Here is a 17959-nt window from a genome sequence, read left to right as displayed (position 1 = left end):
ATATATTTAGATTCCCAAAATGAATGAATGATGAAAATAGTACTTTTAAAGAAAATCTTTTAAAAAACTATTTTATTTTAAAAATTTTATAAGTCTATAAAATAAACTTTTTTTCAAACGTAAAGGATTTTTTATAAAATACTTTTGATTTTTATAATTGTAAAGAATTACTATTTATTATACTGCTTTACTGAAATTACATTTAAATTGAATCTAACAAGATTTTAACAATAAAAATTAGATTTTTTTAAATTAATAAAATGAATTTTTAAAATATATACACTTCTTAAATTCTTACAAATCATCCATCTTTATTTTATAATAAAAAATTACCTAAAGCAATTATTTAGGTCTTGGGTAATATTTATGATAAGTAGATGCATACTTGTATGTTATTAGATAACTTTATAAAACAAACTCATAATACTTTTTTACAGATTAAAAATTAACATAAATTAAACTGTTGATATGAAAAATAAAGTTAAAAATATATTTAAAATTAAAAATCAATCAAAATTTCTAAAAATATCTTAAATTGTTTTAAATATTTAAAAATTTTGTTTGCATTTTTTGTGAAAAGATAATTCTTAGTTTTATTTAAAATTTAAATCACTTTAGATAGCATTTGTAGTAAAAACGCAAATCTAAAAAATTTTAAAATAAGATACAAACAACCAAACAAAATAAATTAAAAATATAAGGAAAAATAAAATTTATTTTGTTTCATAAAAATTTTATCTTGTTAGATTATTTTAAAGAAAGAATAAAATCTAATTTATAATAGTTTATTTTTTAATTTAAGATGCATTTATCTTATTCTTAATTAGGTTTAAACTACATTTTAATGATAATTTTTCATTTTTCATAGTAATTGCTTATTAAAAATCATATAATTTTATCTGTTTATCTATGATGGTTATTGAAAATAAAAATAAGCAAAATGTTATGTTAATGCATTTATATTTTAAAATATTTCAACTATATATCAAATATAGTGACAAATTTAAGAATATTCATACTTTTTTTAAAAATAATAAGCATTTTTTTAAGAATATACTTTCAATATACTATATTTTAGGCTATTATCTGAGGAATTATAAAATTATAATTTGATGAGAAATGAGATACATGTTTGAATTAATCATGATGGAAAATAAAACCATGCATTTTTCCAGTAAAAATTTGAAAATTTAATGGCAAAAAAAAATATTATTATTGGATTTGCAGACAAATTTTTAAGAGCTAACATGTATGTGAAGAGGAATTTTTTTTTTTAGAAAGTTAAAAAAAATAATTGACATAAAATATATATACAAATGAGTTGTAAAATAATGATTTTAGTCAATTTGGAATAAATTATATTTTATAGTAGTATATTAACACGTTTTTTTGGTGCTTTAATGTTAATATAATACACTAAAAATTAATTTTATATAATATATTTATTTTATATGAAAGTTTGTAAATATATATTGAATTTTTAATTTAAGGATCCTCAGTTTTCACCTTCTTCTTCTTCGAATTCACCTTCTTCTTCAGCGGTAGCATCTTGATATTATTGATATTCGGAGACGAGATCGTTCATGTTGGATTCAGCTTCAGTGAATTCCATTTCGTCCATACCTTCACCAGTGTACCAATGTAAGAAAGCCTTTCTTCTGAACATAGCAGTGAATTATTCAGCGACTCTCTTGAACATTTCTTAGATAGCAGTGGAGTTACCGACGAAGGTAACAGCCATCTTAAGACCCTTAGGAGGAATATCACAAATGGAGGACTTGATGTTGTTGGGAATCCATTCAACGAAGTAAGAAGAGTTCTTGTTTTAGACATTAAGCATTTATTCGTCAACTTCCTTGGTGGACATTCTTCCTCTGAAGAGAGCAGAGGCAGTCAAATATCTACCGTGTCTGGGATCAGCAGCGCACATCATGTTCTTGGCATCGAACATTTATTGGGTTAATTCGGGAACAGTGAGGGCTCTGTATTATTGAGAACCTCTGGAGGTAAGGGGAGCGAAACCAATCATGAAGAAGTGGAGACGAGGGAAGGGAATCAAGTTGACAGCGAGCTTTCTAAGATCAGAGTTCAATTGACCAGGGAATCTGAGACAGCAAGTAACACCAGACATAGCAGCAGAGACCAAGTGGTTAAGATCACCATAAGTGGGGGTGGTGAGCTTAAGGGTTCTGAAGCAGATATCGTAAAGAGCTTCGTTATCGATGACCATACATTCATCAGCATTTTCGACCAATTGATGGACGGAAAGAGTAGCATTGTAGGGTTCAACGACGGTATCGGAGACCTTGGGAGAGGGGACGACGGAGAAAGTTTCCATGATTCTATCGGGATATTCTTCTCTGACCTTGGAGATAAGGAGGGTACCCATACCAGAACCAGTACCACCACCGAGGGAGTGGGTGATTTGGAAACCTTAGAGGCAATCGCAACCTTCAGCTTCCTTTCTGACAACGTCCAAAACGGAGTCAATTAATTCAGCACCTTCAGTGTAGTGACCCTTAGCCCAGTTGTTACCAGCACCAGTTTGACCGAAAACGAAGTTATCAGGTCTGAAGAGTTGACCGAAAGGACCAGCTCTGACGGAATCCATGGTACCAGGTTCCAAATCCATCAAAATGGCTCTGGGAACGTATCTACCACCAGTAGCTTCATTGTAGTAAACATTGATTCTTTCTAATTGTAAATCAGAATCACCGTGATAGGTACCAGTGGGGTCGATACCGTGTTCATCGGAAATGACTTCCCAGAACTTGGCACCGATTTGGTTACCACATTGACCACCTTGAATGTGAACGATTTCTCTCATCTTTTTTAAGTTATTTTTTTAGGGTTATTTATTTTCCTTTTTATTATATCTAACTACTCTTTTAAAAAGCTACGCTTCTAAATTTATTATATTATCTTTCTCCTCTCTCTAAATTTCTTTGTATTTAAAGCTTCTTTCCCCCTTATACAGAAGTTTCAAAATTCAAAAAACCACACAAAATCAAATTATGAAATAAATAAAAAATAAATATAAAGAAGTATATCATTTCTTTTTTGTTTTTTCTTGTTAATTTCAATTAATTTTTTCCTACTGCATAAACAAATTCTTAACATCTTTCTTTTATTCATATTATATATTTATATATATCTAACATCAACTTAGGAATAAAAAAGATATCCTTTTAAACATTGAAAAATATAATTTATATGGCGAACTTCTTTTCGAATAAAAGAATGTATTTTTAAATGAAATTTTATTATTTGTGACTTTGCCTACCAGCATCATTTAGAACCAGTTTAAAAACAAAAAACAACCTCTCTATTATTTCTAATCTTTTTTTATTGATGAAATAAATAAGTAATGCATGTCTCTTTACAACAAGATATCCTGACCCCCACATAAATACAAATAAAAAATAAATAAAACTCGAAAATATATTCAATATCAATAAAAACTAATTAAAGGAATCAGGCAGCAGTAGTACTTTCTTAAATAACAATTTATTTGTTTATTTATTTTCAATTGATTTCAAAGTAAATGCACACATTTCTGGAGTTTTTAAAATTACACAAAACAGAATAGCAAAAAATAAGCCAGTACTACCCTTAATTGGTATTCCATATTTTTTAAAAGAAATGAAACCAAATTTTCTTTGTTTGTCTAATTTCGTTTATAAAAATGAGACAAATAATTTATAACCTATCCTAATATATTTATTTATTTCTTGATAGATAGATTGATTATTTGATTATATGCTTTCTAGTGAAAATATATGCTTTTAAATTTCTTCAAATGTGATGATTATGATAATGTTTTTCCTTTGTATAATTAAATCATCTGAATACAATCAAATTAAAAAACATTCAATAATTAATTAGAAATTATTTGTTTGTTTGTTTGTTTTGAATTTTTCAAACAATATTTTTATTTGCTTTGCATTTCATGATGATTTCAAAGGAATTCACCCTTTTCCATTTAATATTTTGTAATTTATTTTAAAATAACCAATAAATAAAATACTTCAATATTTCTTTGTTATGTTCGTTCTTTCGTATTTTTGTAAAGTATTTAAATCTCTATTTGCGCCATAATCAATTAACTGAATATAAATCTGATTAAACAATAACTAACGTTTTTTATTGTGAATATCTATTATTGTAATTTAAACATTTGCTTTTTTTTATCATTTTTTCAGAACATAGTCTTTTTAAAAAATATCTCATCTTAGTAGTTACTTTGAAGTTAATATTTTCTCTCCTTAGCTCACTAATACAATTTTAAAATATTATAATATATGTAATTTAACATAAAATAATAAAAATTGATTATCCACAATCAATATTGATATTAAACCATAAACAAACAATACTTATATTTTATTAAATTATAATAAAATATCAGTTGCAAAAACTACTTTACTAAGGAAACAAACAAATAAACAAACAAACAAACATTCTATATCAAAGCAAATATCAGCTGACTGACTTATTCAAATAAGAAAAATTACAAATTAAAAAAAAGCGGAAAATTATGAATATTGGTTAAAAATAAAATATAACTAACAAAAAAAACAAGAAACTCTTGTCAAAGGTAATCAATAAATTTTATCTTCTGATATTAACTTGAGTATTTCAAATTTAATTTTAAATTTCAATCAATTAATTTATTTATTTACTGACTATTTACAAAAGCAAGTAGAATTCATTTCAACATTTTTATCATTAAAATAAGTTACAGTTATTAAATTTTATGCAAGAATACAATGATGATATTTCCAATATTTTTACCTTTATGATATTTATATATCTTTCATATTCAAATACAATAATACTAAGAGATTACACATTAATAGTTGTAACAGAGTTTTTGTTATTTTTTTATGATTAGCATGCTACTTTTAGAAAATATGTATCAAATACAATATATTAGCTACTAAATTTTATGCAATTCTATTATTTCTATGCTTCATTTTACTTATTAATTAGAATTCATAAATACTTTATAGCGTTAGGATGAACTTTATTTATTTAAGATAAAAATTTATTTGTAAAAACTTTCATTAAATATATAATTTAAAAATGAAAATTAGATAGTCATCAAAAATGTTTTGAAAATTTGAAAAAAAGTATCTTGTTTATAGAGTTATCATTGTAGTTTCAATTCAAATACAAATATTAGCTATTAAAATGAGCATTAAGCTAAAATATTTGAACAGAGCTTACAAAACTATTTTGAAATTGCAAATTATTATGTTTTTGATTCTCAATAAAAAATATTATTAATGAAAAGCATTATTGTTAATTTATTATTAAAAAACTATGTCTAAAACTAAATAAACAATATAATATAAGTTTAAACAAATATCTTATGCTTTTAAGAGTGATTTTTATTAATGTTACACTGTTGATTTTGTTTTAAAGTAGAATGGATTAAGCTGAAATTCAAATAATTTTCATTAAAATAAAAATAAATATAAGCAAAGGTAAATCATAATCTATATCTTAATTATTAGTAGCTTAAAAGTATTAATCGTAATATTTTATTTCTATTCTTATTATTTATATTATTATTATATTTTTAAGCTCTATAATTCAAGCTTAAAATTAAGCCAATAATTTTCATAAAATATTTAAAATGATAATATGTTTGAACATTTTTATCTAATCTACTTTATTTTTTAATTTGTATTTTTAATTTTGATAATTCAAATGATACAACTACAACTCAAACATCTTACAAACTAATCATTAAATTAAGTAAATAAGATAGATAGATAAATGATAACTTAAACTAAGTATATTATTTCATAATTTATTAAAATAAAAAAAGTTAAAATTTATATTATTTATAAAAACCCATAATAAAATGAAATTTAGTAAGTAAAATTAGAAAAATTATTCATTAAAAATGAATAAAATATCTATTTATAATTATTAATTAAAGGAAAAATAATTATGGTGGCTTATGATAATTATCATTAAAATCCTCAAATTTAATAAAAAATTACCAATGATATTTAATAAATCAATTAAAGTATTTTTATTAGTGTTGAATTTGCAGATCTAAAAAGTTATTTAGAAATATAATTTTTTTAATTTACTAAAAGATTTAAATTTTCATATGTGCCAATAATACTTCTATAAAATTTTTATTTTTAAAATTATAATTTACTTAAATCTAGCTAAAGATATTACATTTAATTATTTAGAACATCATATTAAAATTTATGACAAAAATATGATAATTTAAAATTATTTATAATAATATTGTATGTATTTATTATTTTTTTTACAAATATAAAACATAAATAGTTTTACATATATATATTTTTATTCAATTATTATAGTTTGCTCGTAAGCCAATATTTATTTATTAAAATAATTTATCTTGTTAATCCTATAGGAGACGCTTGCTTTTTAGGCTGATAAATGATCTTAATTTTTATTAGATTTTCTTTTTAGTATTGCTCTTTCTTATCTAGACTTTTAATATTTTTCTTCTTAAACAAGTTTTTAATGAAGAGTTTCATTAAGTCACATTCAATTTTACATTTGAATTAAAATTCTTAATTTTTTTTAACAAGATTTAATTTTATTTTAATAATGTTGAATTCTTTTTTTCCTCTCCATCAGCCACATAATTGTTTTTAATTCAAAAATTTTACATTTACCTTATAAAATATTTCTTTATAATCCTCTTTATTCCATATAATAATAAATATACATAAAAAATAAAATCTAAAATAATTTGCCTGTTTCAAATATGAAATGATATTTTCAAATATTCTTATATTTTAAATGGTAGTATAAAAGTATATAAAATTAACTAATGGATATATATATTTTTTTAATTGCTTCACTTATTTAATTTATTTATCTTATCATTTACAAAAAAATTTCTTTATACCAAAAAAGCATAATACTCCTACTTCAAATGTACCAGCATAATTGACTAATCCAAATTTTTTATAATTTTTAAAAATTTATAATTTGGATATTTGATAAATTAATTAATAACACATATTTATTAAGTTTTAAGTGTATTAATTATTTAATATATAAATATACTGATACTACTACTACTAATATAAAGAAAAAGACTAATTAATATTAAATTATTTTATTTATACAATTTTAATATTAAATTCTTGAATTGAACTATTATTTATTATTAATTAATTATATTTGTTATTTATTTTTTGTATTTTAAAAATTTTAAATATGAATGAGTAAATATTTTGTTTTCATTATTATTCTGATTTTTCTTGAAGCTAAATTTACTTTAAGTAAATTAGTTACTCCTCCTCTAGATTCTATTAAAAGCTTTTACACTAAAATAATTTGGTTATATAAATCTAAAATGAATACATAGCTTTTTCTACTTTAACATAGTAGTGTTAGGATTAAATATGAATATAATGAGCTATTATTATTCCTGCTGTTATATCTATTGTATAATGCACTCTTAAAACTATTAAAACAAAAGCTGTATAAATCATAGTTATCATAGCTATCCAAGATATTTTTTTCCATCCTAATGCCTTTTTGTTTAAAATATATTTTTAAAAAAATTGAATTCTAATTTTTAATTTTTAAACTTAAAATATTTGTTGAATAAAAGTATTTATTTTTTAGGAAATAAATTAACTTAGATTTTATATTAAAAAATTATTTTTTAATTATGTTTATTTATTCACTTTATAAAATTGTTGATTTCTTTTGATAAAAAGCTTGTTTGCTGATAGCATTAAAATAGATTAATGATAAATTATTTACCCTTAATTCAAAAAAGCATAAGGTAAGAAATCCGCAATGCCCCGAGAAAAAAAAATCAGAAGTTCTTCCATATGGGACTGTAAGAGAGGTTATAGTTGGTTCATTCCAGTTATAGCCCATAGGAAATCTCATGTGAAACATGTGCAAATGGACAGTTCTTAATGAATAAAAAACTATAATACTGATCATAAAGCGAATATTTCTAACACATATTAACCAATATGAGTAAGTGCCTAAAGCTATGCAATCAATCATAAAAGAATTAGTGACAATTAGTAGGTTTGAATAGTAGGTATTTTCATTAACATATTTATTCCAATTATTAAAATAATCATGAACTACATCTACTATGCAGTGGACATCATCTTAAGGTATTCCCTTTAACCTAAAACCAAACAATACCAGAGCAGCAATGCCCATGAAAGTTAACTTTCCGACCATATTCTCAGTTATTGAATGTGCTGTTTATCTATGTTCCTATTCATGTTAATGAGTATTATTTACCTCATTAACTTATTAATCTGGATAAGCTTATTGCTGATTCATAAATACAAATTAATATTTTTACTAATAAAAAGTGAAATTTTTTGGATTATATTTTTATAGGTAAAAAAACAATACAAATTAGATTTTAATTTGAGGAAGAGAAATTCTTAAAGAATATTATACGTACATACATATATACATACATATAATGTTATTACGCTCACTTCTACAAGATTAATTAATAAATATGTTAAATGTAAATTAAAAATGTAATACTACAAAATTTTAGGAAAATGCAATAAATATTAAGTAAATATTTATTTTTTAGATAATAAATTCTATTATTTAATTCAAAATTATTATTTTATGATTTTATATATTGAGCTATAATTAATTTGCGTCAAAATTCGAGATGATAAATAATTAGTTTTAACCTTTATTGAATGACTGAGTTTATTTAGTTAGTTAGATTGCTTTTCTTGCTTGAATTAACAACATTAAAATTTTTCAGAAAATAAACATTTTGATTTTTGAATTAATTAATTAGTTAAGTAAGCTTAAAAATTCAATCAATCAATCAATCATTTATTATTTAACTTCGATTTGATGATCTTTTGAGAATAAACCCTTTTAGTAATTTAAATAAATTTATTTTTCTTTCATGCCAATTACATATTTATAGTCTTTAGAAACAAATAAGCAACTAAAATTCTGTGGCTCATAGTATATTTGTCTAAAATCAACAAATAAAGGATTTGTGTCATTTAAAGTGAATACAAGTATTCTATTTTTAGTTACTTTTAATAAATTTAAAGCATGTTAATTTAGTTGTTTTTTTTATATAATATTTACCTATATAGATATCTAAGTCAATTGAGAAAACATTAACTATCTCTGAAGGAGATAATTTTAACTCAACAGTAAGGATATTTATGTGGCTTTCACTGTTTTTAATTTCTAGTCCTGTAAATCTCAGCACAAAATTATTATCAATGCTTACTAAAACATGTTCCATAAGAGTTGAATACACAAGTGGTCCTGTTTAATTAACATGCACTCCTAGTGTATAGTAATATGCCATCTATTTTTAAATAAGAGGTATTAATAGTGTTTAAATCTATTCATATATATTTTATAAATATAGAATTTTCTGTTAAAATTTCTACTGCTATCCATAAAATTTTAAAAACCATCCTTTTTTATTTTATAAAAATTTTTGCTTTTTTTGATTTTGATCTATCAGAATTCTTTATCTTTTAAATTAGAAAAAAAGTGCTTACATCAACATACTTTCTGAAGAATTTGCCAGGATGTTTATTAGTATTGTAAGCTTCTGATATGTGATTAATAATTGTTTGATCTATTTTCCACAGCTCTATGCCTCCATTTTCTCTAGAGGATAAAAAATATTCATAGCTTGGATGCCACGAGACTGATAAATATTTACCAGGTCCACTACTGCCTTAATTTCCAAATTAAGCAACAATTATCCCATTTACAAAATTAACTAGATAAATATGCTCTAACTAAGATAGAACTAAACACAAATTTTCATGTTAAAAATAGCTATTCTCTTAAGGTGTTATAATTTGCTATATTTATCCAGTGCAAACTTATCTACGAGAAATAGAAAAAGAAGTGCCCACGTCTTTTAGGACAAAGATTTCTCCAATATCTCCTCCTAGTAAAAAGCAAATCATAGGCTCTTGGCTCACAGTTGCTCCCTCATTAAATTATGGATAGTAAAAAGTCTATTCACAGCAAGTTAGCTTTTCACTATGAGATTATTCTTGATATATAACCTAAAACTGCATTTTTACTTAGGATAAAAAGTTTAAATCAACTTAGCTTTCATCTGTATAAATTTCATCTTTTTAAATTCCAAATAAGTTAAAAGTAACATCTTATATGATTATTATAAAAATAAATTCTCCCAATTCCTTCATAAACATAGTTAAAGGCTTATCTTTGATAATCAAGTCTTTTAGCTGAACATCTTTATCTAAATTATTTTTTGCAATATGTTTTTCTTTTAAAGTGATTTTATCGTAATATGTTTGATCTTGCTTTATTAAATCAGCTAATTACACTTTCCTTTTGATAGGTTTGACATCGCTGTATTCGTCTTAAGTCTTACCAATTTTATTTAACGAAGATTAAGTATCTATTTTTTAACTTCCCTACTAATCGTTCTCAACCTGTAGATACTTTAAGCCTTAAACGAATAATTTTATTTACTATTCTATCTCTATGAATTTCAGTTTATCATCAATGTTTAATGTATTTTTGATAGTTTCATTTGCCTAATTATTTTTCTGGCTATGTTCAATAACAGACCTTTTTTAAGGAACTCCCTACATAATTCAAGCTAAATCAATAATATTTAAAAGACTTACTAAATTTTTAAAGATATTAAAAAATCAAATTATTTAATCAGCTATTTTTGCGGGAGTTTACAAAAAACCAACTAATATACAAATTGAAATAATAATAAATGAACGAGTTGAAAATTATTTAAATCAAATTATTTTTCAAAATAATAATTTAAATAAAAATAATAAAAATTTGAAAATAAAATATTTTTCTCTTTTCAAATATTTAAATAAAACAAAATAAATGAATCTAATTCTAAGTATTTTAAAAAAATAAAGAATGATTTGTTCATGTTTAAATTTTCGTTTAGGTATGAAAAACATAAATAATAAAATAGGATATATTAATATAGGTAATGTCAAAATATAATATTTTTGCTTTTTATTCAAATTTTATTATTTTGCATAAATTTTTTGAACTAAATTTAAACTACATTTCAATGTATTAAAGAAAAAATTAAATTATTTTATTCTGTTTTTGAATTATTAAAAATTAAAATCATAAAATATTTTGAGTCCATCATATTAAATTATTAAATAAATAAGTAAATAAATAAATTAGCAAGCAGGTGTGGATTAATAATTTATAAAGTTTTATAAACAATTTAATTACACTAATAATAATATTCAGTTTTTTGAAAAATAAAATTTGATTTATCAATATAATTTATTTTGGAAACCTAATTTATTAATCTTTTGTTTATATTTACTGTACTAGCAATTAATTATAAATAAAGTTTCAAAGGTTATACATTAAATTATTAAATAAATAAATAAAAAAAGACTTTATTTTAAATTAAATATTAACCTATTTTTACTTATAAAACAGAAATTAAAATAAATATAAATGTATACTTTGTGTTTAGATAAATGAGTAGTTTTTTATATATTATATTTATAAATTATTTATAGTTAATTGATAATAAAGTTTATTCACAATTTTACACTAATTTCAATAAAATTCGCTTTGAGATAGACAATCATTTTTGTTTTAAAATTCATTCATTTATTTTCTATTTTATCAAAATTACATTGGAGGTTAGCTAATTTTACTTGGAATAAATTGTTTATATTTTTGTGTGTGGGTATGTATTCTTTTTAGGTGTTTTGTATTTCTTATTTAATCAGGCAAATCACTATCAGTCAAAAGAGGCTTACTCAAGTAATTTTCGTTATTATCTATTTAAGGTTGGAAGCCAATCTAATTAACTTATTATTCAAACTCTTTTTTTAATATAAAATTTAACTTAAAAATAATAAATTAACTTAACAACTTACATTTTTGTATGTTCGAGTAAACTTTTTCAAAGTTCTTTTTATCTTTTTAGAATTTTTATTTGTCATAATCGTCGTCGTATTTAGAGAAATTCGTTTTTAATTATTTTTTGGTATCTAATTGTTTCTTTTCATATTACTCAAGCATTTTGGAAAGTAATTTATTTTATTCTTCAATAACAGTTGTAATTTTCTCTTAGTTGATTTCCTTTTTCATCAATGCTTAATTATACATATTAATTGCCATCAAGTTTGCTAATTTTTCTTGAGGCATATTGTTTAAGATTTATTTTGCTAGAGAAACCATTCCCTGCTATTTTTATTTTTTTGCTTTTTTCATCTTTTTTTAGCTCTTAGGAGATGGCTAGTCAATTGGGGAGAAATACATAACTGGCTATTTTATTGCAGGGAGTTTAAATTTATGATCAGAATTAGTATTTTGCATATTCTAAGATTTTGATCTCTTCTTTGATTACTTTTACATTTAATCAAGATTATTTTTGTATAACTAAATTTACTTTAAAGTTTAGTTTATATCAAATATTTTTTGATCATATTTATTTAAAAATTCATCATTATCATTTCTCTAAACAAAACATGATTTATTTCTTATATTTCCCAATTGAGACTCACTTCTCTATTCTGTAATTTAGCTCTGATTAAACTACGGATTCAAATTTTAATTTTAAGGAGAGCCATTACCATCTTCTAAATTGTTTTTTGATTTGAATCCACTTCTAGTGTGGTGAAAAGGCTAAAAAGGAATACCAAGAGGAGATTTTTTCTAAATATTAATTTAGGATTCATTCAATATTTCTTATTTCGCATTAGATTCCTTGGATTTGAGCTAATCTATGTTTTCTTTAGAAAATGAAAACTGTTTAAGCTGCTGTATCTATTATTATTTATTGGTACTATCTTAGTTAAATGCTATATTATCAGTGCTTAAATCTTTAATCTTTGTACCAAAATCATGACTACTTTATCTAGTATTGTGCTTGGAGTAAAACTAAAACGGAGATACATTAAATGTGATGCTTTTAATATCTTATTAAGAATTTTTTTGAGGAACTTCGCTTACTAAAGATGAGTAATTTTTATATCCTGATTTTGGTTCTTGAGATTAATATGGAATCTCAAAGTTGGATCCTATTCTCTTAAAACTATTTACAGATTGTCTAGATTTCAAATTTTATTAATTTTTTCTAGGTGTATTAAAATCATGGGCATCTATAGTATTAATATCATATTATTCGTCCATATTTTGATAAATAAATAAATAAACAAACAAACAATTAATTATTAACAGCAAACTATATTTCTAATATTTTACTTACTTATAATTACTTAAATGATTTTCTTTGTTATTACTTATACCACCTCTTGATTAATAAAATTAAATAATATTTTAGTTAAAACATAACAAATACGCAAATTAACAAAATAAAATTTGAAGCAATGGTTATCCTTTTCTAAATTGTTTAGTTTGAAGTAACATATAGGATATATTAAATAAATAAATTTATTAAATTCCTTCTAAGCAAATATTTTAATTATTTGATATTTATTTTTATTGCATGTTAATTTTAATTTTTTTATTTTTTAAAAGAATAATACAATATTAGAGAATGAATTTAAAGAGAAGTAAATGTTAAGATATTAATAATATTTTAATTATTAGCTTCATTAAATATTTGGAAAATACTAAACTAGAGATTATCAAACTATTTTACTATATTCTATTAAATAATTAGTTTATTTATTAATAATAATATTTTAAATAAATTGTAACAATATTAAATATTCAGATAATAATAAACTAGAAAATATTAAACTATTTCAACAATTAATTAGTTTATTATATTTATTAATGATAATATTTTAAATTGTAACAATATTAAATATTCAAACAATAATAAAATAGAGAATATTAAACTATTTCAATAATTAATTAGTTTATTTTATTTATTAATAATAATATTTTAAATTTTAGCAAAATTAAATATTCAGATAATAATAAACTAGACATTGTTAAACTATATTTCAATATTTAATTGGTTTATTTTATTTATTAATAATAATATTTTATGTTAAGAACATTAAATATTCAGATATTATTTAACTATTTTATAGTATTTCAGATATTTTATTTATATAAAAATATATTTAAAGGTATTTTTTTCATTTAAATTAAAACAGAAATGTAATTAATGTTCTGAAATTGTGAGAGTTTTTTAAATATCTATAATTAATTAAGCACATTAAGTATATAATCAAATATTTAATAAAAAAGGAGTTAAAAATCTATTTAAAAAATAACTTGAAAAATGTATTTTGAAATGAACAAACTAGTAAATAAAAAATTTTGTTAAAATAGTAATTTCATTTTAAAAATAATCTAAAATATTTTCATATTTAAATTTTTTAAAAAAATTAATATTAAATGGATTTATTAAGCAAATAAAATTAAAATAAATCAAATTTATAAATTAACAAAGAAAAAGAATAATATAAAAATATTTCTTTTGATGGATTTATTGAAAAGTATATTCAAGGTTAAAATTAAATTAAGAAATGGAAGAAGGGATAAAAAGTTTAGCTTATTAAATAACCCTTTAAATTAATACTTTTACATTTCATTCATAAATATTTTTTTAAATATAAAATATTTTTTAATGTGAATTCTTGAAAATATTAAATGCGAAAAGAGAAACAAATTACTTTTATTTTCTATCATATCTATAAAAAAACTAAAACTATTTGAATAACCTAAAATCTTTTTGTATTTAATTCTATAAACTAAAATAATGCTTTGAGTTTTATTTGTAAATTGGTTATTTAAAAATATCTTAGGACATGATATTAGAATAGCAATAAATATTTATTTAATTTTTATTTGTATGTTTTAATTTATGTAAAAATGATATTTTATAATTTATAAATGCTAATATTTTTTTTGAATTGAGAATAGTTATCTATCTATCTTTACTTTACTTTAAAGATGGCTTTTACTTTATGTAAAACAATTTAAAAGATTTATCATATTTTATAAGACGAGACATTATAACTTTAAGAGATGGTAATATATTTTTTTTATAAAGTAGACAAAACTTAGAATTTTTAAATAATTGAATCAAACCTGATCAAAGAACTTTTGACCTTTGATTAATATAATGAAAAATGTTTATATATTATTTACAGATTCATACAAATAAAAGTTATTCACTCACACGTGTGTTTTATGTGACTTTCAAAGCTTTAAGTAAATCAAAGGTAATTTAAAAATATTTGTATATATTTTTGAAAGCAAAAAAAAAATAAAAAATAGAAAAAAAAGAGAAGGTTAATAATCTCATAGAAGCAAGTCAAATAATATATTATTATAAACATTAATTAATATTGCTACATTTGTGATTTGATTAATTAATTATCATTAAAATCCATATAATTTAAATATTCATCAAATTTCAAACTAAATTTGTTTAAAACTTACTAAAAATATGAGCAATTACACATCAATTTTTGAATAATAAGATGATAACTAATATGACTATCTTAGCAACTCAAAAGCCAATACAGATTTTTTTAACTCTCAAATGAGCGATTAGGATTCTCTTCATCAGGATAATCTAGAAAATTATTATCCTAAGGGATTTTTTGATAATTTCGATTAGTCTAGCTATCAATAACTTCAGGCTGAGCAAGAAAATGAATTCAAATTAAATAATAATTTAAATTCATAATCCGAGTATCAACCAACCAATGGAGTTGAAATAAATTAGACTACTAATAATATTCAACCCACAACTAATACTAGAATGCCCATTAAATAAAAAGTACTTCTCAGAAAATAAAAACTTTAAGAGCTATAAAGAAATGGTTAAATAAACTAATAATAACAACAACAAAAACCTATAAAATAATAATAATAAATAGAGGAGGATATTCGCAATCAAAATTAAGAAAGCGCAAGTACTGATATAGATAAAATCATGGACGAAGAATTAGAAAAAGAGTCAAGCTCTCTCTCAGAAAAAAGCAAAAAAAGGAGCAAAAAGATTACTAAAAATAAAGATAAGGAATAAACTTAGCTAAATCAATTGCTAGAAAACGACGAAGAATTTTAAAATTTAGATAAAAAAACTTAATAAAAAATAAAGAATAGAATGTCTGCTTAGAGGTCCAGAGATGACAGGAAAAAAAAACTTTTGAGTCTTGAAGATGAAAATAAAAGTTTAAGCGAGCAAGTTAAATCTTTATAAAAATAAAATTAAGAATTGAGTTCATAATTAGTAAATAATATATGTTCTAAATGCAAATCTCAATGTAGTACAGAAGATACTTAAAGTGATTATATTGATTATATTGAAGATACTCCCTATATTGAAAGTAGAAGACAAAACAACTAATACAATATTTTCGGCGCAAATGCTGCTTTAATATTCTTAATTTGCTTTGTTGCCATTTCAGTTCATAACACTAGCTTTGATAATACAGAAAGAAATATAAATGTTATGCTTTAAAGATATGAAGCTCCGTAAATCGATTCATATATGGGAGAATAAACTTGTGTTAAAAACCCCTCAATTATTTAAACTGATTAAAATATGTTAAGTGTGTATACAGGAATAGACTAAGACCTCTTTTAAGAATAATAAATTGTAAATTCTAGATTGATCAGCGAATTTGGTAAACCAGGTTCAAGCATAGACACTTTGGATCTATTATAAGATAAATAAAATGATGAAATAATATGTCCAAATTCTTATATACTTTTATATGGCAAAAACCCAGCTTAAAAGCATAATATTATAAATCTAACTTTAACAAACTAAACAAATTTCTATTCAGCTTACGACGGTTAATATTATCCACTCTATTAAGATAACTAAGGAAATCAAATAAAACTCACTTGTCTTATACTTAAATATGAATAAATTTAAGGAACTTAATCAAATCTTTGAGGATTTTCATTGATTCTTTATTAAAAACTTTTAAATTAATAATATTGATGATAATAATTTATTTTCTTTATTATTCATTATATTATGAACTGTCATACTAACTATTAATAATTTATAATTCCATTATATAATTTAAATAATTTAATTGCATTAAAATATCCAAATCTATCTGATATTAGTATAAAAATATTCATTCATATATTGTTTATTTTTCTTTAAAAAAACTTTGTTTGTCTTAAATTCTAATTATAAATAAAATTAATTACATTTAAATAATTTCTAATTTTGCTATCAAAATTCTTTTCTAAAGATTTTTTAAAAACTTAATGAGAATATATAAATAAGTCAATCAATTATAACAAGAAATTAGGTAAAAATATAATTATATTTATCAATCATCTCAGCTTCTAATTATTAATTCACTAAGTCTTAATTAGACTATTTTAACATATACAAAAATATTAATTAAAAAATGAAAACTTAAATCTTAATTTATTATGTGCATTATTTGCTCTTTGACAAAATAAATAAATAGATACTAACATAAATATATTTTAAATTAATCAATAATGAATAAAATACTTACTATCAGATACAATCTAAATATTTATTTTTAAATATTTTAACTTTGTTAATTATGAATTAAACTAAAATAGTAGAAAATTCTATTCAAATTATATTTATGGAATTGTAAAACAAAATCCATTTAAATATAAAATTAATAAAAAAATGAAATCAAATAAATGATGCAAAAAACAGAAAAAAGATATCAAGAAATATCTCAATAAATAAATCTTGTTTTTAAAAAAATGTAAATAATGAGGGGTTGGGGTTGGGGTTGGGGTTGGGGTTGGGGTTGGGGGTTGGGGTTGGGGTTGGGGTTGGGGTTGGGGTTGGGGTTGGGGTTGGGGTTGGGGTTGGGGTTGGGGTTGGGGTTGGGGTTGGGGTTGGGGTTGGGGTTGGGGTTGGGGTTGGGGTTGGGGTTGGGGTTGGGGGTTGGGGTTGGGGTTGGGGTTGGGGTTGGGGTTGGGGTTGGGGTTGGGGTTGGGGTTGGGGTTGGGGTTGGGGTTGGGGTTGGGG

General features: G+C 22.3%; 5 protein-coding genes across 5 annotated transcripts; 1 reads left to right on the top strand and 4 right to left on the bottom strand. All coding sequences in view use genetic code 6, as the record gives it.

The window, feature by feature from the left end:
• Positions 1-1495: 1495 nt before the first annotated feature.
• Positions 1496-2827, bottom strand: TTHERM_00836580 (tubulin; the record flags this gene model as incomplete). Its single annotated transcript, XM_001025231.3, has 1 exon — positions 1496-2827. One exon carries the CDS (start codon positions 2825-2827, stop codon positions 1496-1498), a length of 1332 nt encoding a protein of 443 aa, XP_001025231.1.
• Positions 2828-7069: 4242 nt separating this feature from the next.
• TTHERM_000836572 (PAP2 family protein) lies at positions 7070-8385 on the bottom strand. The gene is made up of 2 exons (XM_012800352.1): positions 7783-8385; positions 7070-7547 (listed from the first exon to the last, which is right to left on the bottom strand). The coding sequence occupies exons 1-2, from the start codon at positions 8326-8328 to the stop codon at positions 7251-7253; spliced, it is 843 nt and encodes a 280-aa protein (XP_012655806.1). The 5' UTR covers positions 8329-8385; the 3' UTR covers positions 7070-7250.
• A 456-nt stretch (positions 8386-8841) lies between these two features.
• On the bottom strand, positions 8842-10628 carry TTHERM_00836570 (hypothetical protein; the record flags this gene model as incomplete). Its single annotated transcript, XM_001025230.3, has 3 exons — positions 8842-9065; positions 9121-9349; positions 9549-10628. 3 exons carry the CDS (start codon positions 10626-10628, stop codon positions 8842-8844), a joined length of 1533 nt encoding a protein of 510 aa, XP_001025230.2.
• Positions 10629-11661: 1033 nt separating this feature from the next.
• Positions 11662-13260, bottom strand: TTHERM_000836564 (hypothetical protein; the record flags this gene model as incomplete). The annotated part of the gene is made up of 2 exons (XM_012800351.1): positions 11919-13260; positions 11662-11864 (listed from the first exon to the last, which is right to left on the bottom strand). The coding sequence occupies exons 1-2, from the start codon at positions 13174-13176 to the stop codon at positions 11662-11664; spliced, it is 1461 nt and encodes a 486-aa protein (XP_012655805.1). The 5' UTR covers positions 13177-13260.
• A 2155-nt stretch (positions 13261-15415) lies between these two features.
• Positions 15416-16879, top strand: TTHERM_00836560 (basic region leucine zipper protein; the record flags this gene model as incomplete). Its single annotated transcript, XM_001025229.3, has 1 exon — positions 15416-16879. One exon carries the CDS (start codon positions 15416-15418, stop codon positions 16877-16879), a length of 1464 nt encoding a protein of 487 aa, XP_001025229.1.
• Positions 16880-17959: the final 1080 nt, after the last annotated feature.

Source organism: Tetrahymena thermophila (assembly GCF_000189635.1).
Source record: "Tetrahymena thermophila SB210 genomic scaffold scf_8254359, whole genome shotgun sequence".
Taxonomy (NCBI): Eukaryota; Ciliophora; class Oligohymenophorea; order Hymenostomatida; family Tetrahymenidae; genus Tetrahymena; species Tetrahymena thermophila.
Note: the sequence above shows the minus strand (reverse complement) of the source record. Positions and strands in the feature narration are given on the sequence as shown.